This window comes from Hyperolius riggenbachi, chromosome 1 (genome assembly GCF_040937935.1).
Source record: "Hyperolius riggenbachi isolate aHypRig1 chromosome 1, aHypRig1.pri, whole genome shotgun sequence".
Lineage (NCBI taxonomy): Eukaryota > Metazoa > Chordata > Amphibia > Anura > Hyperoliidae > Hyperolius > Hyperolius riggenbachi.
This window is the reverse complement of record NC_090646.1, coordinates 300951397-300978991: the sequence shown is the minus strand read 5'-3', so window position 1 is coordinate 300978991 and position 27595 is coordinate 300951397. Positions and strand designations below refer to the sequence as shown.

At 45.1% G+C, this 27595-nt stretch overlaps 1 protein-coding gene across 2 annotated transcripts in view; it reads left to right on the top strand.

The window, feature by feature from the left end:
- Positions 1–27595, top strand: part of ZFR2 (zinc finger RNA binding protein 2) — a 246077-nt gene that overhangs the window by 25064 nt on the left and 193418 nt on the right. For both annotated transcript variants that reach the window (XM_068233784.1, XM_068233785.1), the window contains exons 2-3: positions 16078–16304; positions 18194–18350. In XM_068233784.1, the coding sequence (XP_068089885.1) occupies positions 16095–16304; positions 18194–18350 (367 nt within the window). In that variant the 5' untranslated portion in view covers positions 16078–16094. The remainder of the gene's footprint in view (positions 1–16077; positions 16305–18193; positions 18351–27595) is intronic.

Sequence of the window (27595 nt, the reverse complement as noted above, 5' to 3'; positions counted from 1 at the left end):
ATGCATGTGAATTTTCATTCGAATTGAATCAATGGAAAAGTGCACAGGCACTGCCATGGTTAAATTCGCATACGTCATCCATGCAAATTTGCATACAACCGCATGCGAAATTCGCATCCGCATGTGAATTTTTACCGCAGCTATTCCCACAGCACAAGTGGAAACGTACCCATAACTGTAACATCACTCATTTGAGCCATAGAGAAACATGGATATTACCTTGCACATTCAGTTGTAACTGACAGCAGCTTATATATAACTGACAGCAACTGATATATAACTGACAGCAACTGGTAGATTTCAGTTCTGACAAAATATTGTCAGAACTGGAAGGGATCACTGTAAGAAGCAAATGGTAAGCTGCTGAGAGGAACCGACGGTGAGGTAAGTATGTAATATTCATTTGCAGCTACATCATGTGTTTACTTTAAATAATTTTACTCAGTTCAGGTTCCCTTTAAGTCCATGGGAAGCAAAATATATCACCAAGTACTAGTAGGTGATATAAAATCGGTAGTTAAGTCAGAAGTAATGCACCCCTTTTAGTTTGTGAATTTCAATTTTTTACGGGAATTACCGACTGTTGCGGACTTTTACCGCACTTTTTACATATGTGGTAAATAACCATGCGTAAAGTTTTGTGAATGTCAAGATGGTCTTTTCAGTTGGAAATTTACCTCAAGTGCATTTCCGCTTGCAGAAAATTATTGTGAATAGAGCCCATTGTGTTTGGTTGAATTGATGCAATGACATGGCAACCAACCTAAGGCCACATACAGACATCAGACCATAGTCTTTGGAAAATGAAAGATCACAGACCAATCTTACCACCCTTCCTGTAGTATAAGAGCCATACTCTACACAGTCTTTTCTATGGAGCTGAACTCCCCATCAGACAGAAATCTTTGCAAGATGCTGCACACACAGATGCTGTACAGACAAAAAAGATCAGTATCTGCAAAAGATCTGTTCCTGCCAAAAATCCATTCCTGCAAATTGCAATGATAGTCTATGAGATCTGCAGATCATCATACACACATGATTTAACTGACATTCATCTGCAGATCAGATCCACCAGGATGGATTTTCAGATCTGCAGATCTGCAGATGAATGTCAGTTAAATCATGTGTGTATGATGATCTGCAGATCTCATAGACTATCATTGCAATTTGCAGGAATGGATTTTTGGCAGGAACAGATCTTTTGCAGATACTGATCTTGTGTCTGTACAGCATCTGTGTGTGCAGCATCTTGCAAAGATTTCTGTCTGATGGGGAGTTCAGCTCCATAGAAAAGACTGTGTAGAGTATGGCTCTTATACTACAGGAAGGGTGGTAAGATTGGTCTGTGATCTTTCATTTTCCAAAGACTATGGTCTGATGTCTGTATGTGGCCTAAAGAAAAGGCTGCATAACATCACTGCCGAATCGAGATGATCAATGAGATGTAAATAGCATGCAGTGTGCAGGTGAGCCAAAAAAACTCAAAAGCTGCTTAATTTGTTTTGCTCAGTTCCAAACTGCTTGCTGTTTGTGCAAAAACCCATATTTGCAGGATAGTGTAATTGCTAAGGGCTCTGGCACAATCGACTTTGGTTTGAATCTTGGCTCTAACTGTTCAGTAAGCCCGTACCTATTCATTAAGGAGTCCTTGGGCTAGACTCCCTAACACTGATGCTGCCTACTGAGCACACCCTAGTAGCTACAGCTCAAGTGCTTTGAGTCAGCCAAGAGAAAAGCACACTATAAATGTTAAATGTTTTGTCTTGTGACTTTGAAGGAGGATAAATTGGGTATCTGTTTTATTGTTTTGAAAAAGAAAAATGGGGTGCTAAGATGACCAAAATACTGACCATTGTCCTATCCTCTAAAAGTTAGTCAGTGGCCAAGATGAGTACTGTGAGAATATGAAGATAAGTATGTGAAGAATATGAAGATATACCATATTTTTCCGACCGTAAGACGCACTTTTCCACCCCCAAAAGTGGGGGGGAAAGTCCTCTGGGTCTTATGGTCCGAATGTACCCAGCATACATGTTGGTTTTTAATAAGTGTTTTCTTAAATTCTCGGTGCTGCTGTGCTGGCTGCAGTCTGCAAGCCTCAGCATTGTTCACAGCAGCTATCCTGCTCTCCCATGTAATGTGCTCTTCCCTCATGTACTGCTCTACAAGTCCCGGCGGCAGCCACCGCCAATCAGCCTCGCTCTCAATACCCGCCTCACTTACTAAATCCTCAGCCCGCTGCATCTTCGATCTCCCCTATGCAAGTCCCGGTAGCGGTTGCCGCCAATAAGCATCTCAATGCCCACCTCATTTGCTCCATCCTCTACCCGCTGCAGCTTCAGTCTCTCCGATGTGAGTCCCAGCAGTGGCCCCAGCCAATTAGCATCTCACTAGCGCTCTCCTCTGCATGCTGCCTCCAAGTCAATACATCTCTCTGGCTTGTTCATCGCTGCAGATGAAGCCGACCATTAGCTTCACCGCTGCCTAGGCAACCCCGCTCCTCTGCCAATCCAAGCCTCACTCTGGTTTTCTTTTTGCTGCCAATCAACCTCCGTTTGATCCCCTGTGTGAGTGGGCAAGTAGGTCCACCCCCAATCCGGAGACCGGGTGTTAGTACACGCTAGCCAGTAGCTGTCCACCCATCCCTATGTAACAGGACTGTACGGACACAAGCAGCATCATTGTTACTCTCTCTCAGGTATGGCTGCTGAATAGTCAAATATACCAAGTGTACCTGTATGGCTGCTGAATGGTCAAGTGTACCTGTAATCAGCACAGAATTTCCTTGTTTTATTTACCGTACTGCTACCCAAATGCATTCACAGTTGTACCAAATGCATTTCTGCAGTAATAAAGTTCATGCCACATTGCCCATTGATCATGCAGACTCTCTGCCATCCAGCAAATACATACTGCTGCACAGTGTAAACCACTCCAGCTTCTTTCACAAGGCTAAAAGCAAAGTTCAGTGCTACCGTATATTATGCATGGATACCTATAAATCATGCAGAGATTTATTGGTATATGTGTTAATGACTGTTAAGTTGGTTCTAAATTCAGCTATTCACTTTACATGGTTGTTTACATGTGTTAATGACTGTTATTGGCTGTTAAAGGGAACCAGAGACGCCATACTAATAAAAAGAAAAAAGATTTTATACATACCTGGGGCTTCTTCCAGCTCTATAAGCCTGTATCGCTCCCACGCCGCCATCCTCCGCTTCCTGGATCCGCCGGTACCGGGTCCCGTCACTTCCGGCGGACGCGTCCAATTGTCCGCATGAGCAGGGGCTCCCTCCATACCCTTACCCGTGCAGCTGCGTAGTATGCAGCCGCACACGTAAGGGTATGCAGGGAGCCCCTGTGATGCGGACAATTGGGCGTGTGCTGCCGCTGACTGGCCAAAACTACGGGACTCAGTACCGCTGGATACAGGAAGCGGAGGACGGCGACGTGGGAGCGAGCAGTGCGTATGGGGCTGGAGGAAGCCCCAGGTATGTATAAAATCTTTTTTCTGGGGCCTCTTTTTCCCTTTAATGGTTCTTAAAGGGAACCTAAACTGAGAGGGATATGGATGTTTCCTTTTAAACAATACCGGTTGCCTGGCAGTCCTGCTAATCTCTTTAGCTGCAGTAGCGGCTGCATCACAGACCTGAAACAAGCATGCAGCTAATACAGTCTGAGGGACACTTAAGTCAAACAAAAAAAATGAGTTTTACTCACCTAGGGCTTCCAATAGCCCCCTGAAGCTCTCCGCTGCCCTCGCCGTCTCCCTCCGATCCTCCTGGCCCCGCCGGCAGCCACTTCCTGTTTCGGTGACAGGAGCTGACAGGCTGGGGACGCGAGTGATTCTTCGCGTTCCCAGACACATTAGCACCCTCTATGCTGCTATATGGTATATGATATATGCTATAGCAGCATAGATGGCGCTATTGTGGCCAGGAACGCGAAGAATCACTCGCGTCCCCAGCCTGTCAGCTCCTGTCACCGAAACAGGAAGTGGCTGCCGGCGGGGCCAGGAGGATCGGAGGGAGACGGCGAGGGCACCGCACAGCTGCAGGGGGCTATTGGAAGCCCCAGGTGAGTAAAACTCTTTTTTTTTTTTTTTTTACTTAAGTGTCCCTTTCAGTCAGAGCGCCTGATCTGCATGCTTGTTGAGGGGCTGTGACTGAAAGTATTAGAGACACATGATCAGCAGGAGAGTCAGGCAACCAGTATTTATTTTTTTTTTAAAGGAAAAATCCATATCCTTCTCAGTTTAGGTTCCCTTTAACCATTTAATGACATTGTAACGTATTAAAACGTCATGCTTTAGCCTATTAATGGCATCATGACGTTTTAATACGTCACGCGTTCCCATCGCCGCTCCGCACGTGTGCGCGCCGCTATTACCGTCGGGATCCATTGGTAACTGATTGGGGAAAAGGACCGAGCGGTCCTCTACCCAATCACACTGCCTGAAGTGAATGGACGTGACCGCGAACAGCGGCCACCTCCATTCATAAAACAGGAAACTTACCGTTCACTAAAGTGTAAAAAAAAAAAAAAAGTGTGAACACTTCCTATAAGGAAGGCCAAAAAGTATATTACACATTCAAACACATACATATACAAGTACATACACATTATTAATAAAAATTAATAAAATTATACTTCCAACCCCCCCCCCCCCCCCCCAGAAAAAAAAACACTTGTAAAAAAAAAATCAGCTTAAAATAAATAAAATTGTTGCCTTAGGAACTCGGCTTTTTAAATCTATATTTTGAGGGAAAATTAATTTTAATTTATTACATAGGGGCTTGTAATTATGACCAGAACAAAAAAAAACCAACAAAAATAACACCTATATTTCAAAATAATATATTGTCGCCATACATTGTGATAGGGACATCATTTAAACGGTTTAATAATCGGGACAACTGGGCAAATAAAATGTGTTGGTTTTATCCAAAGGAGAATGTTTAATTTTAAAACTATAATGGCTGAAAACTGAGAAATGTTTTTCCATTATTTTTGTATTTTTCCCATTAAAACGCATTTAGAATAAAAAAAATTCTTAGCAAAATGTACTACCCACAGAAAGCCTAATTGGTGGCGAAAAAATGAGGTATAGATAATTTCCTTGTGATAAGTAGTAATAAAGTTATTAGGGAATAAAAGGGAGGAGCGCTGACAGGTGAAAATTGCTCTGGTCTGTTAGGGTAAAATCCCTTGGGGCTGAACTGGTTAATGCTGCATAAAATATTTTAGAACACCATTTGGTTCAGAATATTTTTTTTTTCTTTATCTCCCTGCTCAAAAATTGAGTGCGTCTTATGGTCCGAAAAATACAGAATGCATGTTTACACCAATAGTTGTATGGCTTTCACATGTTAAAGCCAGTAGATGAGTATAGGAACTGCATTTTGTCAGAGAATAAAGATAATTGCCTCCATGTCGTTCTCACCTGTGCGACTCCGTGCTACTGCACAAAGCACCCTACATTTGTTAATGGACGGAAGTGTAACTGCGAACTTCCATGGGTCTCGGCATCTACGTCGTGAAAAGCTTCTGGAGGATCCAGAGGCTTCCTTCTGCCAAGGTAAGTATCTCATTTCTCTCCTTAGAAACATACAGGTTTGCTTTAAGGCTGCTTGCACACCAAGACGTTACAGGCGCACGTTAGTGCGCCTGTAACGCTCCCCCAACGCACAGCAATGTAACACAAGTGGGCTGTTCACACAGCCCACGTTCCGTTACATGTAACGCTGCACGTTCTGTGCAAAGTGCAGCATGCTACGGCGTTGGAGCGGCTATAGCCGCGTTAGACTGTTTGCACATGCGCAGTGGGGGGCGGAGGAGGCGGGGAGAGCCAGCTACAGTAGCCGCGCACATGGCTACTTAATATTCACTGCACTGGCGGGCGCTGATTGGCCGGCGGGACCACGTGATGCGGAGTGTCTCGCTCCGCATCACGTGGTCCCGCTGGCCAATCAGCGCCATTCTGGGAGACATTATAGGACTCGAGCCGCCTAACGCGGCTCACTCTACCGTCGGCTCTTGCAGCACCATACGTTGTGTTAGGTGCACGTTATGCGACCTTAACGTGCCACCTAATGCAACGTTTTGGTGTGCAAGAAGCCTTAAAGGGAACCTTAACTGAACGGGGGGTATAGAGTTTTACTTACCTGGGGCTATTACCAGCCCCATGCAGCAGTCCTGTGCCCTCGGCGCCGCTCTGGAATCCTCTGGTCCCCCGCTGTCACTTAGTTTCGTTTTTGACGACTCACCAGTCGCCGGCCGCCATGCGTATTATTGGACGCATTCACCAATGCAATTAGTGCTATTGCGGACCGCAACGCGTACAAAAATACGCGTTGCCGCATATCTACGCGTGCGGAATGCGGCAACGCGTATTTTTGTACGCGTTGCGGTCCGCAATAGCGCTAATTGCATTGGTGAATGCGTCCAATAATACGCATGGCGGCCACCGACTGGTGAGTCGTCAAAAACGAAACTAAGTGACAGCGGGGGACCAGAGGATTCCAGAGCGGCGCCAAGGGCACAGGACTGCTGCAGGGGGCTGGTAATAGCCCCAGGTAAGTAAAACTCTATACCCCCCGTTCAGTTAAGGTTCCCTTTAAGGATACATCCAAGGAGCATTAAAAAAAACAAACACAAAAAAAAAAACCACTTGCCTTGGGCTTCCTCCAGCCCCCGGCAGACATCCTGTGCACTCACTGCAGCTCCGCTCCACGCTGTTGACAATGAGTCTCCTCTGGTACCAGAGGCCTACTTGCGTTCCAGCGTGCGACTTGCATAGTCGGGCTGATGTCATCCAGACTGTACTGCGCAGGCGACTGCGCATCACAGTCCGGGCAACGGCAGTGCGACTCCGTGAGCTGCATGCTGAAGCGCAGGAGAAGATGACCTGGCGAGGACCCTTGGCTTCGCCACCGGATGGGACCGGAGTCACCGGAGCTGCGAAGAGGGCACAGGACGGCTGCAAGGGGCTGAAGGAAGCCCCAGGTAAGTTGTTTTTTTTTTTTTTTTTTTTTTTTTTTTAATACTCCTCGTACCTTCTCTTTAAGGACTGGTTCACACTACCAGCGCTTTTATCGCAGAGGCACCGGTTTGAAAAGTGCTTGATAATGTACAGTCCTGCACACAAACAGGTTTCGGCAACACTGTGGGAAATAAGTTTGTGCTCAGTCACTATGAAACATGCAAGGACTAGAAATATGACCATAAATAGCACCACACCATTATATATCAAACAAAATATCACAATTTATTAACAACTTCACAAAAGCGCTATTTACAAAGCCCACCCTCTTTACAAAGCGGCGTGACTGCCGCGAAAACCGGTAGAGAAGTCTGTCGGGGGCCTCCTTCATTACCTGAGACACCCTCTTGGTCATCATTATCCCTGGGTCACGTAAGCCTCGTTCTTTCTGCACTCCATGCTGCCTATATGGTCCCAGCATCTTGTCACTTAGTTATTCAGCATCTATGGGCTATAATTACTGTTTATTTCTTTGTTATGCACTATATGCACTTTTTCCACAGGTTGCACAGTTTCTATATGGTTCACTGATAACCTCGTATTTTTGTACATGTGTTTGCACTCTTTAATCAACGTGATCTTATGAACCCAGGTTCAATCCCTGTGGTAGCTCGTATATTGAAGTACCCAGGTGATAATTATATTATTGATATGCTATCAGCAATCTTATACTATATATCATAGCCATTGAATTGTGGTGTCTCTTTGTTTTTTAATTGTTTTTAAAAATGTATAGTGCTTTTGTGAAGTTGTTAATAAATTGTGATATATAATGGTGTGGTGCTATTTATGGTCATATTTCTAGTTCTTGCAATGTACAGTCCTGGCCAAAAGTTTTGAGAATGGCAAAAATACTAGTTTTCACAAAGTTTTTGTGCTTTAGTGGTTTGGGATTATTTTTTGTCAGTTCTTTCCAGGGCTGTGGAGTCGGAGCCCTGTTAAGTATTCGACTAAGGAGTCGGGGTTGGGGTCATTTTGGGTACCCGGAGTTGGAGTCGTGGTTTCATAAACTGAGGAGTCTGAGTTGGAGTCGGAAGATTTTTGTACCGCCTCCACAGCCCTTCTTTCTGTGGTGTATTGAAGTATAATTACAAGCATTTCATAAGTTTCAAAGGCTTTTGCTGACAATGGCCTCAATTCACTAAACTTATCTCCTGTCTTTAATAACTCTTCTAGAGTTGTTACCATGGTGATAAGGCATGTAGTATTCAGGAAACATTTTACCTCCGGCAAGCCTAAAGTTAACTCTTCTGTCTTTTAACTCTCCAATCCTTAAAATAACTCCAGAGTTAAAGACAGGCTGTAAATTAGCTGCATGTGAAAATAACTGCAGAGGAGGTAAATGAACTGCAGAGGAGGTAAATGAACTGCAGAGGAGGTAAATGAACTGCAGAGGAGGTAAATGAACTGCAGAGGAGGTAAATGAACTGCAGAGGAGGTAAATGAACTGCAGAGGAGGTAAATGAACTGCAGAGGAGGTAACTTAAGGAATGAAGAGGTACGATAACGCTCTCACGTGTGGAGGTAAGTTTTTCTCTTGCCTTATCTCTAGCATGATCTTAGTGAATTGAGGCCATTGACCTCATTTTGTGCAGTTTTGTCCCTTCTGTTTCAAGACTTCTGCAGTATGCACTGGCATGCTGTCAACTTCTTGGCCAAATCCTGATTGGATCTCATTCTTTCATATTCAATGTTTGGAGTATGTCAAAATTTGTGGGGTTTTGTCAGTCAGCCCACCTCTTGAGGATTGACCGGAAGTTCTCAATTGGATTACAGTCTGGGGAGTTTCCTAGCCATGGAGCCAAAATGTGAATGTTTTCTTCATTGAGACAGTTAGTTCTCACTTTGGCCTTTATGGCACAGTGCTCCACCATGCTAGAAAAAACATTGTTCTTCACCAAACTTTTTTTGGATAGTTGGAAGAAGTTGCTTTTAGGGGATTTTTTGGTACCCTTTTTTTTTTTTTTTTAATTTTTTTTTTTTTTTTTTATCATGCCTGCATTCTTGGCCAAAACTGTGAGTGAACCAACTCCCTTGGAGGAGAAGCAGCTTTCTACACATGATTGGTCTCGGGTTGCTTTTTTTGTTGGGATGAGACAGGACTGATCGTAGCACTCACTTTTTCTTCTCGAGATATTTTGTCAGATGCCCCAAACATTCAGAAAGGGGCTTCATCAGAGAAAATGACTGTACCCCAGTCCTCAGCAGTCCAATGCCTGTACTTTTTGCAGAGCATCAACCTGTCCCTGATGATGATCTTGGAGAGAAGTGGCTTTACTTGACACCAGGACATTCTCCTAAAGTCTTCTCCTTCATCTCACTGTGCATGCAGATGCACTTACCTGCAATTACAGATGCCTGCTGCAATTCCTGAGTAAGCTCTCCACTGGCGAGTGCTGTTAAAAATAGTGCAAGAGATTTGGGCACATCCAGCGCCACCATAGGCCGTAATAGGAATTACAGCTATAGCGGCGCTCAGCGAGTAATTTGGGCACTGTCAAGACAAAGCACATATTGCTATAAAAACACTGAAATTCGGCCACCAGCAATAGCTGGAAGCCGAATTATATCTTTCCCACCTATCCACAGCGACCTGGAGGGGGAATAGTAATTAGTGCTGTCGGGACTTTTGCAGGAGCAGGGTGAGCCGTTTATTGGCTTTACTCCGCATCCAAATCTCACGGCGGCTGAATCATATGTATGCCTGCGCCTCGATCAGGCAGCTGAATCAACATTAGGAGAAAGATCCTCAAGCCTTTTTCACAACAATTGAACATCTCTCATTAAAGTTTTTGATGATCCGATAAAAGGCTTGATTTTGGTGCACTCTTATTAGCATCGTTGTCATTGCCTGTGAAACTTTTTGAAGAGAATCCAAGGTGTGTTAAAAAACAAACAAAAAAAAACTGGTCTGAGGGGCCTAGCCAGATCAGGTAGCCTCAACACGTCATCTACCTGGATTTTGACTGTCTGCCTGCCGCCTAAGACTGATAGCAAAGGGAATACAGTCCAAAAGGAATCGCACTACTACTACCCCGATTGGGATATCGCCCTCTGTACCATTCTCTGTTTCAAAATATACCACACATACAAACTGTATTATAATCTGCTGTCTTATTTGTACAGTTTCGATAATTTTTTAGTTTATTGATAAATTTAAATTATTTCAACAATTTTTTTCTTCCAGTCGTTTTATTTATATTCAGAATGTCTACCAGGCTTTTATTCTGATATATTTTGGTGAGTTAAGACATAAGAATTGTAGGCCTAAAATTCTTGGAAAAAAATGTACCGCTTTTGACTCCTAATTCCAGACAAAAATGCACCGCCAGGGAGATTAAAGAAGAACTAAGAAACATGCAAAGTTGAGGACCATAGACGCATCGGTCAGCCAATAAAACTTAGTGCAGCAGATGAAATACACATCAAGCTTATCACCCTTCAAAATCTGAAGATGTCAAGCAGTGCCATCAGCTCTGAAATGTCAGAAACCAGTGGGACCCTGGTACACCCATCATGGGCAAACGCAGGATTTTTAAGGGGGGGGGGGGATTCCTGAAAGGTCCAGAAGCACTTACCGTATTTTCCTCCGTAGAAGACTCTTCGGTATATAAGACGCACTCAGGTTTAGAGGGCAAAAACCAGGGAAAAAATATGCATACTAAACCTGGTGCGTCCATGTTCCGGGAGCATCTTGTACATGTTCTAGCCCAAATGGTGTCCTCGTGTATCCCCATGTCTCCCCATGTTTGTCCCATATATCCAGTATGTCTCCCCATGTTTCCTTTTGTGTCACCCATACATCCCCCTATCTCCTTCATGTGTCCCCTTTTGTCCTTCCCAGTTCTCCCCAGCATGTCTTCTCTCCCACCCCCTAGTGTCTCCTGGTCCCCCCTCCCGCCCGCTGCAGTGCATAGCCGCAACTTACCTAATCAATGCTCCCGTGGCGATGTCTGTCCTCGGCACTACCCCCCGTGCTGTAATGTATAGTGGCAGCTTACCTTCCAAGCGCCCACGATGAATGCAGACATCCGTCTCCACTTTACCTCTTGCGCTTCTGTCCAGCCTGTACTGATCGTGTCATCAGTACAAGCCAGACACGAGTGAGAAGTAAAGGGGAGACGGATGTCTGCATCTGCATTCATCGCGGGTGCTTGGAAGGTAAGCTGCCGTTACATATTGCAGCACTGGAGGGGAGAGGGGAGGCTAGCGCGGGGGGGGGGGGGGGGGGAGCGCAGAGGTCGGACATGCCTTTGCCGTATAAGACGCGCAGGCACTTTTTCTCCCCATTTTTGGCTCCGTACTGCCCATGCACAAAAGTGCGCTTGCGTATTATGGAGCTGCCTATCTTTAAAGTACTCAAGGATACAAGTGTTTCTGAGGGCATCTGGAAGCAGCAAATTTAAACGGGGGGACAACGCTGGAACAACTCCCCGAGACAGAAATGGGAGACTTAGTTTGGACAATTCAGTGGAATATGCCACATAGTGTTACATAGCACAAGCGATAGCCATATGATGCAGGGATATATGCATCTGTGGAAGATGTCGGCACTATATAAATACTAAATAATAACATTAGCATCTGTAAATAAGCTACATATCAATTCAGAGGATAGAAGCTAATTTCAAGTCTCACAAACCAATTCCAGTAGAAGGGTACATATATTGTCAGTATATAGATCAGTACATCCGTTCCAAGGCTTGAAAAGGGACAAAAGAATTTGGCACCAAAAGACCTGTTCCTCTGTAAAAGGAACAGCTAGTACCCAGTTTTTACAAACCTTTCAAATTGATACAAAGGGCTCATTCACACTAGGCAATGCATGCATGAACGCAATTTCATACATGCATTGCAATGTGCTAAATCGCATAGGTCCATTCTATTAAAAAAAATGCATGGCAATGCATACGTTGTGTGCGATGTTCCCGGCTGTTACAACGCAGCACAGGGGAATGCGAACTGTAGTGTGAATGGTAACATGAAAGTCTATAGACTTTCATGCTACCTGCATTGCAGGCATTATGTTTAGTGCTGTCTGTTATGACTCACCGCACATAGTGTGAATGAGCCCTAAAGCAATACCAAATACCAACTGCCATCTAAATAGTATCTTCAGCAATGAATAGACAAACAAACCCTTGCAGTTGTGCTGGGCCTTTTAACACCTAACTTTACAAGACAGAATAGAAAGCAAACCTATCTCTACATTTAATGTTCATATCAGAAGACACACTTTTTGTCACACAGGTACAATTCATGGCAGCATGGACCAGGGGAGGACTGTGATCTTTTGGACTGGGGGGGGGGGGAAACACAAACTAGAGGCCCGTTATCATGGCAGCCCCAGTCCAAATGACGTCACACGCACCCCACGTCGTATATGCCAGTAGTCACATTAAGCGGAAATACAGAATGAACACTCTAGGAACAGTGTGACAGGCATCGGGGGGTACATAATACATTTTGAGGGACAACGGCCAGGGTTTAAGTCGTGTCTATCATTCGTGGTTATCGCATGCCGTGATTATCGCACCTGACAACTGAGATTTCCCAGATCTCAAATTGATACATTCACCCAATTTTGACCCAAAATTTTTATCCGATTCGATATCAAAACGGTTGGCCGATCGGCTGCCAAGTCAACAGATGTATGTCCACTTTAATTCCCCAAAGCTCATCACACACACACACACACCCCTTCGCCACCATCTCTGCTAATCCCTCACTGCGGAAGATGGCGGCGCTATATAAATACTAAATAATTATTTGCCTCACCAGGATTGCAAGAGGGCTTCTGAACGGTTTTCAAATTGACAGCGATTTGAAGAGCGCTTGGCTAATGTTACTCAATGACTCTGTTCTCACAGCAGCGTTGTGATTTTTTTTTTTTCCCAATGTCACAAACACATGTAGCATTTTTTTTGAGCGATTTCAATCAGAAATCGCTCTGAAAATCGGTTCACAAAATCCCACTCACAAATTGCTAGCGATTGCGATTTCGGCGTGCACTAGCCCAGAGAGAGGAGGAGTAGAGGCAAATTGAGAATAGCCTGAGATGGAGCCGAAAGCTTATCTGTATTGCAGTCCCACATCACACAGAGGCTATTTGCCTTTAATAGGACTCCTGTCGCAGTTTGTCTCGCACACAAGTCAGAAAGCAGCCCTCCTGTACTCTAGGGACTGTCAAAAACTTTTCAACTTGTTTTAACACCTTACCCACACATGCAGTCATTATAACATAGGGAAGAGACCAGACAGATTTTTTTTCCCACGGACCCTCCAGGCAAGCACTGCATCATGCTGTGTATATTTACCAGCTTGCCTTTCCTCTAATTGCACTTTTATCAGCTAGCTTCACATTGCCTTACAGCAACAAACCTCAATACAACAGGCACCTGACTGGCCCTAAATCACTGAATGAAAGGCGGCCTGGGGGAGCACTAGAGGAAGGGGGAAAACAAGGGTGAATGAGGGACAGACTGAGATAGAGCAGAGAGCGTATCTGTATTGCAGTCCCACATCACACAGATGCTACTTGCCTGTAATGTCTCCTGCCAGCCTCTCGCACAAGCTGCAGGCAACCCTCCTGAAGTTTAGGGACTGTCAAAAATTTTCAACCTGTGAAATACCTTATGTAGCTGTCCACATGCAGTCTTTACAATAGTGAAAGAGCTGAGTTTTTCCCACAGACCCTGCAGGAGGCAAGCCTCTTTACAGTTACTAGCTTGCCCGCTTCAGCGATTTCAGGGAATTTTTTGTTAATATTATTGAAGGAGTGGCTGGATAGTGTAATGGTTAAGGGCTCTGCCTCTGACACAGGAGACCTGGGTTCGAATCTCGGCTCTGCCTGTTCAGTAAGCCTGCACCTATTCAGTAGGAGACCTTAGGCAAGACTCCCTAACACTGCTACTGCCTATAGAGCGCGTCCTGGTGGCTGCAGCTCTAGCGCTTTGAGTCCGCCAGAAGAAAAGCGCAATATAAATGTTCTGTGTTTGTTTGCTGTGTTTTGAAGGAATACTCACAAGGATGCTTCTGGCATAAGGTCTCTGAGGAAGCAAGTGTTGCTTGTGAAACAGCTGTAAGAAGTGCCCTGTTTATGTGTCTGTCCTGCTGGGGATGAAATAAGTGTGGATTATTGCATCACACTGGTGCCTGGACCCTGTCTTTCACGGCTTGTTCCCATGGAAACAGAGAATCCATGCCGTTCGTATCGGCCGTTCGTTCGTAAGCCGGGGACTACCTGTATATTACTTTTATCTCTTGCCTATATGGGTTTCTAATTAGTGATGGATGCAAAACTGAAAAGATGCACCTTAAAATAAATATTGGCGCCATATATTGTACTAGGGGAAATATTTTAAGCAATGCTATAACCGGGACAAATGGACAAATAAAATGTGTGGGTTTTATGCACAGCAGAACGTTTTTATTTTAAAACTATAATTGCTAAAAACTTTGAAATGATTGATTACTTTTCTTATTATTCCTGTTAAAATGCATTTAAAATAAAATAATTCTTAGCAAAATGTACCACCTATAGAAAGCTTAATTGGTGGAAAAAACTATATAATATTTAGGTTTGATAAGTAGTGATAAAATTATTGGCGAATGAATGGAAGGAGTGCTGACATGGGAAAAAAAAGTGCGACACGCGCACACACACGCACACACCTTGATCTACTTTCATAACACGCACACGCCTTGATCTACTTTCCACGCCTTGATCTACTTTCATAACACGCACACGCCTTGATCTACTTTCATAACACGCACACGCCTTGATCTAAGGGCTTGCTGCAGGGCCGTACAACTCGGCACACAAGTGATTTTCTCTTCCCCCCCCCCCCCTTTTTTCTGCCCACCAACAGAGTTTTCTGTTGGTGGGGTCTGATCGCTGCTGCCCGGTTTGTTTTCTGCTTTTACTAATTTGCTTTATAAATTCCCCCACCATCCAATCACAGCGATTGCCAGCATCAGCCTATGAGAGACTATCGCTCCTGATCCTCTGTAGGGGACTGTCCCCAGTACAGCACTGCCGTAGATCCCAGCGCTGTACAATGTGAATAGACGGCTATTTCACTGTCTAAAGCTGGCCATACACTAGGCCGATTCCCCGCCGATCGACAGCAGATTCGATCACTGGGATCAAATCTGCTGTCACATCGTACACGCTAAATTTCGATCTATTTCGACCCGAAATAGATCGATCGCTCCGTGCGGGAAATTACCGTCGATCGCCCGCGGGTAGGGAGCGCCTCGCTAGCGGTGTTCGAGTGACTGACGCAATAGAGTGGCAATACATTACCTGCTCCGCCAGCGCGACTCACCCCGGTCACTGCTGCTTCGTCTCTGGTCTGGTCTCTGGGTCCGGCATGCTTTACTTCTTCTAGCCCGGCAGGAAGTTTAAACAGTAGAGGGCGCTCTACTGTTTAAACTTCCTGCCGGGCAGGAAGAAGTGAAGCATGCCGGACCCGGAGACCAGACCAGAGCGGAGAACACAGTGGAGACCTGGGGACTGGAGTTGCGCCGGCCGGAGCAGGTAATGTATGCAGGCGGGGGGAGCGGCGGCTGCAGCAGCACCACCACCACCACATATTGTGCTTGGTTTCAGGCTGAAATCGGTTCACAATCTGAAGTAAAGGCAGCCATACGATCCCTCTCTGATCAGATTCGATCAGAGAGGGATCTGTCTGTTGGTCGAATCTGATGGCAAATCGACCAGTGTATGGCTACCTTTACAGTCTCCTAGCGGCGACCACCGCCGGAAGGCTTACGGGGTGGAGCTCTTTTTTTTATTTTTTCTTTCTCCAGCTCATTGTTTAATTTACTGCTTATTTTACAGATTACTGTCCTTCCCACAGCAAGCATCACCTAAATAACAGGCTTACATCAGTGTTTGTATACATGGTATTAAGTTAGTGATAATGGCTATTGATTTTTTTTTTTTTTTTTTTGTTTGGTTTTGGACTCACTGGTTTTTTTTTTTTTTGGTTTTTTTTTTGGTTTTTTTTTCTTTTCTATTGCAGTTCATACACAGAAGCCAATGTATGCCCGTACTGCAACAGCAAGTTACCCTGCCCGAAACATGCAAAACTACTCATATGGCTCATACTCTGGAGACCAGAAATACCCTAAAGGAACTCAGAATACTCAACAAGTGGATTATGGGGATCACCAAAACTACATGGAAAGTAATCAAAGCTATGGAGTGAGAAAAGATGGTCGTACACAGCAGCAAGAGTACAGTTATCAGGTGTGTGATGAACATTAAGGCTTTCGGGTCGATTCATAAAAGGCTGTGCTGAAAAAAAATTGGCAAAATACCGCATTCGCTATTTGACGTTTGTGCAAATTCATAAAAATGTTCACAGGTGCGGTAGAAGTTCGGTAAATTACCCGTCGACAAAAACCTTTGCAGTAACAGCAAAGCAGTGTGGAGTGTCTGTGTTGTTACAAGCTGTTCCGTGCAGTGAGGGCATTGCGAGGCATCCCGACATCTCTTTAGATGTACATGTTTTGTTATACTGCCTCTGCTTGCTCTGAATCTGTCTTAGTCTTTCTTAACATTCTATTTAAACTTTACACATGCCATGCTTAGGTGATTTTCCCCTCTAGTTCATACACATCTTAAAACAGGAACCCAAGAGGTTAAACAGCCAAAAGTATTTAGGGGCAGCCTGTTTTGTTCCGATCGCTCTGCTGCTGCCTGGGGGGGTTAAAAGCTTGTCTTGCTTGAGGGCTGCCGGTCCTATCTGAGTCCATCATTCAGAATTGCAGGAGAACAGGGGGTGTTTCTATTGACTCCCTGCTCCTGTCAGTCACAGTTCTCACTGCTTCTGCTTGTGAGTCAGGGCTCCCAGCACACTCTCCTCACACAAACTGCATTCTTTTCACCTCTTCAAAGCAGACTGTATTTTTTGTGGCTTAAAGAGGAACTGTTGCGAAAATTTTAAAGTTTAAAACGCATACAAATAAGTACATTTCTCCCAGAGTGAAATGAGCCATAAATTATTTTTAGATCACATTGCGAATGCTCCCAAAATGCTGTATCGCGTGTATTTGTGATTTTCATCCAAATTGCAACTGTAGTGTGAATGCTATCATAGGGAGACCTTGTCATAGCATTTTTCCGTTTGCTGAACAGCAAAGCTCTGGAAATTCCCTGAAAAGCACACCAGTGTGTGAATGGGGCCTTAGTGCCATAGCCCCATCATCACATATATGACCAGAGATCATACACTAGAAGCATTGCTGACTTAGGGCCTTTTCCACTGCTATGTGCAATTATGCTGTTGTGATCGCGCAAGCAGCAATCTCCAAATGCCACGGTTTGCGCTGTAGCCATCGGTAATGGAGCGTGAGCGCAACAAGAATCGCACAAGCTAGCGAAACATCACGCACTAGTAGGAAATGAGTACTGCATTTTACATGTAAATCTGGGTGCTCTTGTGATTGGCAAAATTGCTGCGATAGCGGAAAGCCACGCAGGAGAGATGGCGGAGCGGCTCTAGCTATAATTATTATTAAAAAACATATTTAAATTTTGGCTCCAACGCCACCCATTGGTCTAATAACAGACCTGTGGGGATCCCCCTGATCCCCATTGGTCTGTTATTAGACCAATGGGGGAGTGTTTGACTCTAGCTATACTTAAAATAGATAGAGGCTAGAGCCGACAGGAGCAGTGGCGGGTGTGCTATCTTAATCAAGCTCGCAAGTTAGAGGATATTGGCGTGGGAACATTTTATTAAAGGTACAGACGTGGACAGCCCTTTTGCGCCTGCATGGGCAGTGGTGCATACTGCGCCTGTTCACAACTACTGCTCAAGCGATGTACGCGCCCATTTACGTGGACGCACAGGCACAGAAGAGTCGGGGAGGGGTCGCCATCATTTCGGGCGGCCAGTGGGGACACCGAGGACCACCGGAGCTGCGGCGAGGGACTGAAACTGCTGCTCGGGGCTGGAAGAAGCCCCAGTTGAGTAAAAATTTATTTTTATTTTTTTTTTAACCTTGGAAGTCCTCTAAGCAGCCCTTGATGGCTCACTGCCACATGGTTGAAGAGGTTTATGTGAACTACATTGGTGGGTAATCGCTAACTCTGAATATATTTATATAGCTATATTTTGTATTTTTAATCAGGAAGATGATACTTATGGAAATATGCCATCATCAAGCGGCTATGATCACAGACAAAGTTATCAGGAGACAGAGTATCATGACCAAGGAGGATACATAGAGGATAAAAGGGATAACCGAAAGGGATCTTGGAACACCTCTTCCTGGGATATGAACAGAGGTAAAGTTAGTTTACCTTTATCCTGCTTTAATGCAAGTTTTTCTTGATTTGAAATCTTCCTTCAAAATGCTTATCTGGATGTTAAAGGGACACTTAAGCCCGGAATAAAAAATCAGTTTTACTTTCCCGGGGCTTCTACCAGCCCCTTGCAGCTGTCCCGTGCCCTCGCAGTCACTCACGGATCCTCCAGTCCTCCGCCACCAGCTAGTTTTGCTTTTGCCGACGGGCCTAGCCACGCGTATTTGTCTTCGTGTTTCCGTCCGCAATAGCCCGTGCAGGGAGCTATTGAGGACCGAAACATGAAGGATACGCGTGGCCAGGCCTGCGCAGGTCCAGAAAGCCAGCTGACTCCCTGTCAGCAAAAAACTAAACTAGCTGGCGGCGGGGGAGCCGAGGCTCCGTGAGTGACTGCAAGGGCGCGGGACGGCTGCAGGGGGCTGGTAGACGCCCCAGGCAAGTAAAAGTGTTTTGTTGTTTTTTGTTTTTTTTATTCCTGGCTTTAAGACAACCAGAGATGAAAACCTATAATAGATGTATACAAACCTAGGGCTTCCTCCAGCCCCATCAGCATGGATCGCTCGGCTACCGCCTCTATTGCCTGTACCGGGTCCCATCACTTCCGCCGGACGCGGCCAGTTCTACGCATCCGCAGGGACTCCCTCTGTCTCGCCGGCGCCTGCTTTACGCTAGCGCCTGCGCAATACAGAGGGAGGGCACTGTGCTTATGTCGACTGGTCGAAGTGACGGGAGCCGGTACTGGCAATAGAGGCGGCGGAGGACGACTGCGTGGGAGCGATACATGCTGATGGGGCTGGAGGAAGCCTCAGGTATGTATACATTTATTATGTAGTTCTTCTCTGGTTCTCTTTAAGTGTCCCTTTTTATTAAACTTGATGTAATTGTCAATGAAAGCTTTTAAAAATTATGAAATGCTTGTAGTAATTCTTCCATGACAAAAAAATTTAAAAACACTGAGGCCGGCTTCAGACTGTGTATTGACGGAGGTGTTGTGGCGTGGGGGACGCACCGCCAAAAACAGGCCTTTGGAGATTAATGCGTTAGTTTGCGGCAATCCCCTTCTTGCCGGGATCCAAACAGGAAGTGAGGCTTGTGGTTACCTCCTGATTTGGAGATTTAGAAGTGCGCAGAAGCGTATGGTAAATATACGATTCTGCACGTGTGCCGCAACGCCAACATTTTGGTAAACCGTGTGTCGCTATAGACTTACATGACTTCTGCAATATTCTTACAGATGTTGCCCGCTAGCGGCTGTATGCACTCGCGGTAAATTGGCAACTTCCGGCGCACTGCATGCTGTATGAAAGCACCCGTGGGTTTTCATTAGCATAGCAGTGAGGTGCGGTAAAATGACCCACCACACCGGTGTAAGGACCCATACACACTAGAGCATTTTGCCGGAGATTTTGGAAAAACACTCAAGTGCTAGCGCTTTTTAAAGCGCTAGTGCAATGATACCCTATGGGCCCGTTCTCACTTGGGCGATTTGGGTTAATCGCCGGCAATTAACGCAAATCGCCAAACGCAAATGTGGAGCCTGCACCATTTTCAGGCGGTTTCCCGGCGATCGCCTTTCAGTGCTATAGAAGCGCTAAACGCGATCGTGGAAAAATCGCTGCAGTTTCCAGTAATTTTTAGCGGAAAAATCACTACCGCAAAAACGCCCGCGTTTTGGTCTTAAAGAGACTCTGTACCAAAAATTACAATGTTTTTTCTACCATTCTACAAGTTCCTAAAGCTGTTCTAATGTGCTCTGACTTACAGCAGCACTTTCTACTATAACTGTCTCTGTAATAAATCAATGTATCTTTCTTCTGCCAGACTTGTCGGCCTGTGTCTGGAAGGCTGCCAACTCTTCCGTGCTGGTCTGTTTATGCACAGTCTCCAGGCCTCTCTATGCACACTCCAGTGTGTGTTTTATTTACAAAAGCCAGCAGCGTCTCTGCTATCGTATCAGTGATAGAAGAGAGCTGGATAAAAATCCTCCTCTGCTAGGCTGTGAAAGTAGCTGGCTGACACATACTGAGGAATTACAAACACAGGCACAGGCAGAGCTGTCTGCAGGAAGCCTGTCACTTGACTTCAGTGCATGAGAGAAGCAGGGGACAGAAGGTAAACACGCAAATGATCTTTTGAGATTCAAAAGGAAAGCTGTATACAGCCTGCTTGTGTATGGATGTATTTTCTATGTGTGCAAATACTGTACATCAACCTACTTCCTGTTTTGGTGGCCATTTTGTTTGTTTATATACAAACTTTTTAAAACTGTTTTTGACTACTTTTAATGCGGCGGGGAGCGGTGAAATTGAGACAGAGGGTAATAGATGTCCCCTAACGCACTGGTATGTTTACTTTTGTGCGATTTTAACAATACAGATTCTCTTTAAGTGTGAATGGGGCCTACAAGGGCCCTCAAGCTTCAAACTTTGTGAAAACCAGTATTTATGCCATTCACAAAACTTTAGGCCATGACTGTATACTACATGTGACAATTCTCAAATTTCCTAAATTCTTTGTGTAGAGTTGCAGGGTAGGATTGCAAGACAAAAGTGTTTTTAAACGCAGTCCTGTCAAAAAATGCATTTTCCCTTTGTCGGGCCACATTTTCACCACCTTGTGCTTTTTGGTAGAAAATGTGCAGTTTTTCAAATTAACCACTTCCCGACCACCGTATATACAATTGGCGGCCGGGAAGTGGACCCCGCAAGGACCGCCATATGTACAAATGGCGGCGGTCCTTGTACGGGCATGGGCGGCACGATCGCGTCATTCGTGACGTGATCGGCCGCCGGGGACTGGCTCCGCCCACCTCGCGCTGTAATCCGCCGGCCGTTCGGAAGCGCCGGCGGGTTACTAGCACCCGGATCGCCGCATACAAAGTGTATAATACACATTGTAATGTATATTAGGGCAGCACGGTGGCGTAGAGGTTAGCTCACTCGCCTTGCAGCGCTGGGTCCCCGGTTCGAATCCCAGCCAGGGCACTATCTGCAAAGAGTTTGTATGTTCTCTCCGTGTCTGCGTGGGTTTCCTCCGGGCACTCCGGTTTCCTCCCACATTCCAAAAACATACAGATAAGTTAATTGGCTCCCTCTAAAAAAAAAAAAATTGGCCCTAGACTACAGTACTTACACTACATAATATTGACATATGGCAATGGTAGGGATTAGATTGTGAGCTCCTTTGAGGGACAGTTAGTGACAAGATATATATATACACTGTACAGCGCTGCGTAATATGTCGGCGCTATATAAATACTAAATAATAAAAAAAAATAATAATAATATTATACAGGCTGCCTCCTGCCCTGGTGGTCCCAGTGTCCGAGGGACCACCAGGGCAGGCTGCAGCCACCCTAGTCTGCACCCAAGCACACTGATTTCCCCTCCCTGCCCCCTGATCGCCCACAGCACCCCTCAGACCCCCCCTGCCCACCCCCCAGACCACTGTTTGCACCCAATCACCCCCTAATCACCCATCAATCACTCCCTATCACTATCTGTCAATGCTATTTTTTTTTTTATTCCCTAAACTGCCCCCTGCTCCCTCCTGATCACCCCCCCCCCCACCCCTCAGATTCTCCCTAGACCCCCCCCCCCTGTGTACTGTATGCATCGATCCCCCTGATCACCTGTCAATCACCCATCAATCACCCCCTGTCACTGCCACCCATCAATCAGCCCCTAACCTGCCCCTTGAGGGCAATCTGATCACCCACCCACATCAATAGATCGCCCGCAGATCCGACGTCCGATCACCTCCCAAGTGCAGTGTTTACATCTGTTCTCTACCCTAAACGCCCACTAATTACCCATCAATCACCCCCTGTCACTGCTACCCATCAGATAAGACCCCTATCTGCCCCTATCTGCACTCAATCACCTGCTCACACCCTCAGAACGCCCTCAGACCCCAGCCCTGATCACCTCGCCAGTGCATTGCTTGCATCTATTCCCCCCCCTCTAATCACACCTTGAGACACCCATCAATCACCTCCTGTCACCCCCTAGCACACCTACCCATCAGATCAGGCCCTAATTTGCCCCGTGTGGGCTCCTGATCACTCGGCCAAACCCTCAGATCCCCCTCAGACCCCCTTCTGATCACCTCCCCAGTGCATTGATTGCATCTATTTTCCCCTCTAACCACCCCCTGAGACACCCATCAATCACCTCCTGTCACCCCCCTAGCACTCCTATCCATCAGATCAGGCCCAATACAACCTGTCATCTAAAAGGCCACCCTGCTTTTGACCGGTTCCACAAAATTCGCCCCCTCATAGACCACCTGTCATCAAAATTTGCAGATGCTTATACCCCTGAACAGTCATTTTGAGACATTTGGTTTCCAGACTACTCACGGTTTTGGGCCTGTAAAATGCCAGGGCGGTATAGGAACCCCACAAGTGACCCCATTTTAGAAAAAAGACACCCCAAGGTATTCTGTTAGGTGTATGACGAGTTCATAGAAGATTTTATTTTTTGTCAAGTTAGCGGAAATTGATTTTTATTGTTTTTTTTTTCACGAAGTGTCATTTTTCACTAACTTGTGACAAAAAATAAAATCTTCTATGAACTCGCCATACAGCTAACGGAATACCTTGCGGTGTCTTCTTTCTAAAATGCAGTCACTTGTGGGGTTCCTATACTGCCCTGGCATTTTAGGGGCCCCAAACCGTGAGGAGTAGTCTAGAAAACAAATGCCTCAAAATGACCTGTGAATAGGACGTTGGGCCCCTTAGCGCACCTAGGCTGCAAAAAAAGTGCCACACATGTGGTACCGCCGTACTCAGGAAAGGTAGTATAATGTGTTTTGGGGTGTATTTTTACACATACCCATGCTAGAAGGTAGAAATCTCTCTGTAAATGGACAATTGTGTGTAAAAAAAAAATTAAAAAAAAAAAATTATTTACAGAGATTTCTCCCACCCAGCATGGGTATGTGTAAAAATACACCCCAAAACACATTCTACTACTTCTCCTGAGTAAGGCACCATGTGTGGCACTTTTTTGCAGCCTAAATGTGCTAAGGGGCCCAAAGTCCAATGAGCACCTTTAGGCTTTACAGGGGAGATTACAATTTAGCACCCCCCAAAATGTCAGGACAGTAAACACACCCCACAAATGACCCCATTTTGGAAAGTAGTCACTTCAATGTATTCAGAGAGGGGCATGGTGAGTCTGTGGCAGATTTCCTTTTTTTTTTTTTTTTTTTTTTTGTCGCAAGTTAGAAGACATGGAAACTTGTGTTTGTCCACATTTTTCGTGCTGCATGTATACAGAAATTTTACTTTATTTGAAAAATGTCAGCACAGAAACTTAAAAAAAATAATTTTTTTGACAAAATTCATGTCTTTTTTGATGACTATAATAAAGTAAAAATCGCAGCAGCAATCAAATGGCACCAAAAGAAAGCTTTATTAGTGACAAGAAAAGGAGCCAAAATTCATTTAGGTGGTAGGTTGTATGAGCGAGCAGTAAACCGTGAAAGCTGCATTGGTCTGAATGGAAAAAAAGTGCCTGGTCCTTAAAGAGAATCTGTATTGTTAAAATCGCACAAAAGTAAACATACCAGTGCGTTAGGGGACATCTCCTATTACCCTCTGGCACAATTTCGCCACTCCCTGCCGCATTAAAAGTGGTTAAAAACAGTTTTAAAAAGTTTGTTTATAAACAAACAAAATGGCCACCAAAACAGGAAGTAGGTTGATGTACAGTATGTCCACACATACAAAATACATCCATACACAAGCAGGCTGTATACAGCCTTCCTTTTTAATCTCAAGAGATCATTTGTGTGTTTCTTTCCCCCTGCATCTCTCATGCACTGAAGTTTCAGGCTGCTCTTTTCTTCCTGCAAACAGCTTTGCCCTTGTCTGAATTTCCTCAGTATGTGAAAGCCCAGCCAGCTCAGAGGACGATTTATCCAGCTTGTAAAAGAGAAGAGAGAAGCTGCCCTAATCTAAATATCACACAGGCAGTGTGCAGAGAGGGGCCTGAAAGGGGGAGTTCATAGCAGAACCACAACACTGAAGAACTTAGCAGCCTTCCAGACACAGGCCGACAAGTCTGACAGGGGAAAGATACATTGATTTATTACAGAGACTGTGATAGAAAGTGTTGCAGTAAGCCAGAACACATTAGAATAGCTTTTGGAACTTGTAGGATGATAAAAAACAGGATGCAATTTTTGTTACGGAGTCTCTTTAAGGGGGGTAAAGCCCACGGTCCTCAAGTGGTTAAGATTTGCATGCAGGTTTCCAGAGCTTGTGAAAGTTCACATACAGATGGAAATTTTTTAATTAAAAAATTAATGTGAAGAATCTAAACCATGCCTTTGAACTGCTGAACAAGCCTTCGTCCATATTGTTTTCAGCTATTTTTTACTTGGTCGACTGGGCTTGTCCATACTGCCAGGGAGATAAAAGGGAACCTGAGGTGAGAGACATATGGAGGCCGACATGTTTGTTTCCTTTTTAAACAATTCACATTGCCTGGCTTTCCTGCTGATCCTTTGCCGCTAATACTTTTAGCCATAGACCCTGAACAAGTCTGACAAAATTAGCTGCAAGCTTGTTTCAGGCCCAGTGCACACCTAAGCCGCTAGCAGATTGTCAAAACGCTAGTGGTTTTGGGAGCAGAGAGCCGATATTTGCTGGGTGCCGGATTTTGTATGTGATCCGCCGGCCGCATCAGCATCCGCGTGGCTAATGTATCTCTATGGGCTGGTGCACACCGGCGGTTTGAGGTTTTAAGCAAACCGCAAACGTGCAGCAGGAGGCACGTTTGCGGTTTGCTAAAAACCTCAAACCGCCGGTGTGCACCAGTCCATAGAGATACATTAGCCACGCAGATTTTCATGCGGATTCGGCCGGCGGATCCGCCCGGTGTGCACTGGGCCTCAGACAGTACTGACCAGAAAGATCAGCAAGACTGCCAGGCAACTGGTATTGTTTCAAAGGAAATATAATTATGGTTTCCTCCAGATCTCTCTCACTAAGGCCTTGTTCACTTTGCGTTCGTTTGCGTGGCCGTTAGCGTTGGGTGTTTTTTGACATCTTTTTTTTTTCCAATTCTCGGCGCTTGGGTGGGCGATTTGGTTTTGTGCTAAGTTGTTTTCTAGGTGTTTTTCCCGAGCGGTTTTGTAATTTACTCCCTGACGCAAATCAGAAAGTGAACTCTTTGACCCGGAAAATAATAAATACAATGTATTTATTCTTAAAAATCTGAATGCAGTCGCTGCACAAATCGATTTTGCGAGGGTTTTGTATTTTTTCCTATACCTTCCATTGAAGAGGAATCACTTTAAAAATGTCCCATGCAGCTCTTCTCTGAGCGTATCCGAAACGAACCGCTCAGATGTGAACTCTGTCATAGAGAATCATTGCACAAGCATTCTTAGGGAGATTTTTATAAATCGCCTGCATTTGAAAAAAGGGCAAAAACGCCCTTAGTGTGAACGAGCCCTCAAGGTTTGTTTTAAGTAGATTCCCTGATGAGATCAATCTTCTTCACGTAAAAGAACCTTTTCTGAACCAAATGGAGCTCAGGTGTCAGACAGCTGAGTGCAATGGCGGGAGCGCATCACGACGGGTGATTGAAATCTGCTCCCTGGTACACAGGGCATAGATTTCAATCAGTCATAAAGAGAAGATGGGGGCACTAAAGTAACAATATAGACTGGCCTTTAAAGGCAGGTCTATATTGTTCAACGCCCACGTCTTGTCTCTTTATGATTACGTTTGCATCTAATTGTGGTTGCACAAAAATTCTCCTACAATAACCATTTATTACGGTCATCTGGAACCTGTGTGCCAATGTTCTTTTGACTTCGTGCTAAGATGTAGGTTTTAATCAGTATCTGGAACAGTTTCTGATAGAACTTGTTTGCATGTAATAAACCCTCACAATCTAATTGTACAAGTGCTTCCCCTATGCACCACTCCACAACTATTGCATTTATGTGCAGTGCATGTGGAAAACATCACTTTTTCCACATAAACGCCCTTATTCCAAAATGGATTGAGGGTACGTTTCCACTTGTGCGGCGCGATTTGCTCGCGGAAAACGCGTCAACGAATCCGCATACAGTTGCGGATTCGTTGACGTTTTCATGCGGATTTTCTCGCGGAATCGTTCGCGATTTTAACATGATTTTAACCATGTCAATGCCGGGAAGCATTGACATGGGTTTTTTAACGAAATCACGTGCGGAAACGCCGAGAAAACCGCAAGACTCAAGTGCTTGCGGTTTTCCTATTTAGTTACATGACCGACGATTCACGTGCGGGTGTGCGGCGTGCAAATTCTGACGGCTCTTCTGTGCAGATTTTTTCTGCAGAGCGAGCCGCACAGAATTCCTGACAAGTGGAAACGGCGCCATCCACTTGTATTGGTTGAGCGAATCTGCATGCAGGAAACGCATGCAGATTCGCTCTAGTGGAAACGAGCCCTCAATTATTTTTTTCCCTCAGAATTCTACATACCTCATAATGACAATGATAAAAAGTTTACTTGAGATTTTTGCAAATTTATAAAAAAAAATTGACAGTTCATGTCAGAGCACAAGCCAAGATGAAGGAATTGTCTGTAGATCTCCGAAACCGAATTGTTAACAATTGTGCACAAATCTGGGGAAGGTTACAGTTTCTGCTGCTTTGAAGGTCCCAATGAGTGCAGTGGCCTCCATCATCCATGAGTAGAAGTTCGAAAACCATCTAAACTGAGTGATCGGGGGAGAAGAGCCTTAGTCAGGGAGGTGACCCTATGGTCACATGTCATAGCTCCAGAGGTCCTCTGTGGAGAGAGGACAACCATCTCTGAAGCAATTCACCAATCAGGCCTGTATGGTAGAAGTGGCCAAACGGAAGCCACTCCTTAGTAAAAGGCACATGGCAGCCCACCTGGAGTTTGCCAAAAGGCACCAGAAGGACTCTGACCATAAAACAAAATATTTTCTGATGAGACAAAGATTAAACTCTTTAGTGTTAATGCCAGGCGTCACGTTTGGAGGAAATCGGGCAATACGCCTCACCAGTCCAATACCATCCTTACAGTAAAGCATGGTGATGGCAGCATCATGCTGTGTGGATGTCTTTCAGTGGCAGGAACTGTGAGACTAGTCAGGATAAAGCGAAAGATGACTGCAGAAATGTATAGAGACCTGCTAGATGTAAACCTGATCCAGAGCACTCTTGAACTCTGACTGGGGCATCAGTTCATTTTTCA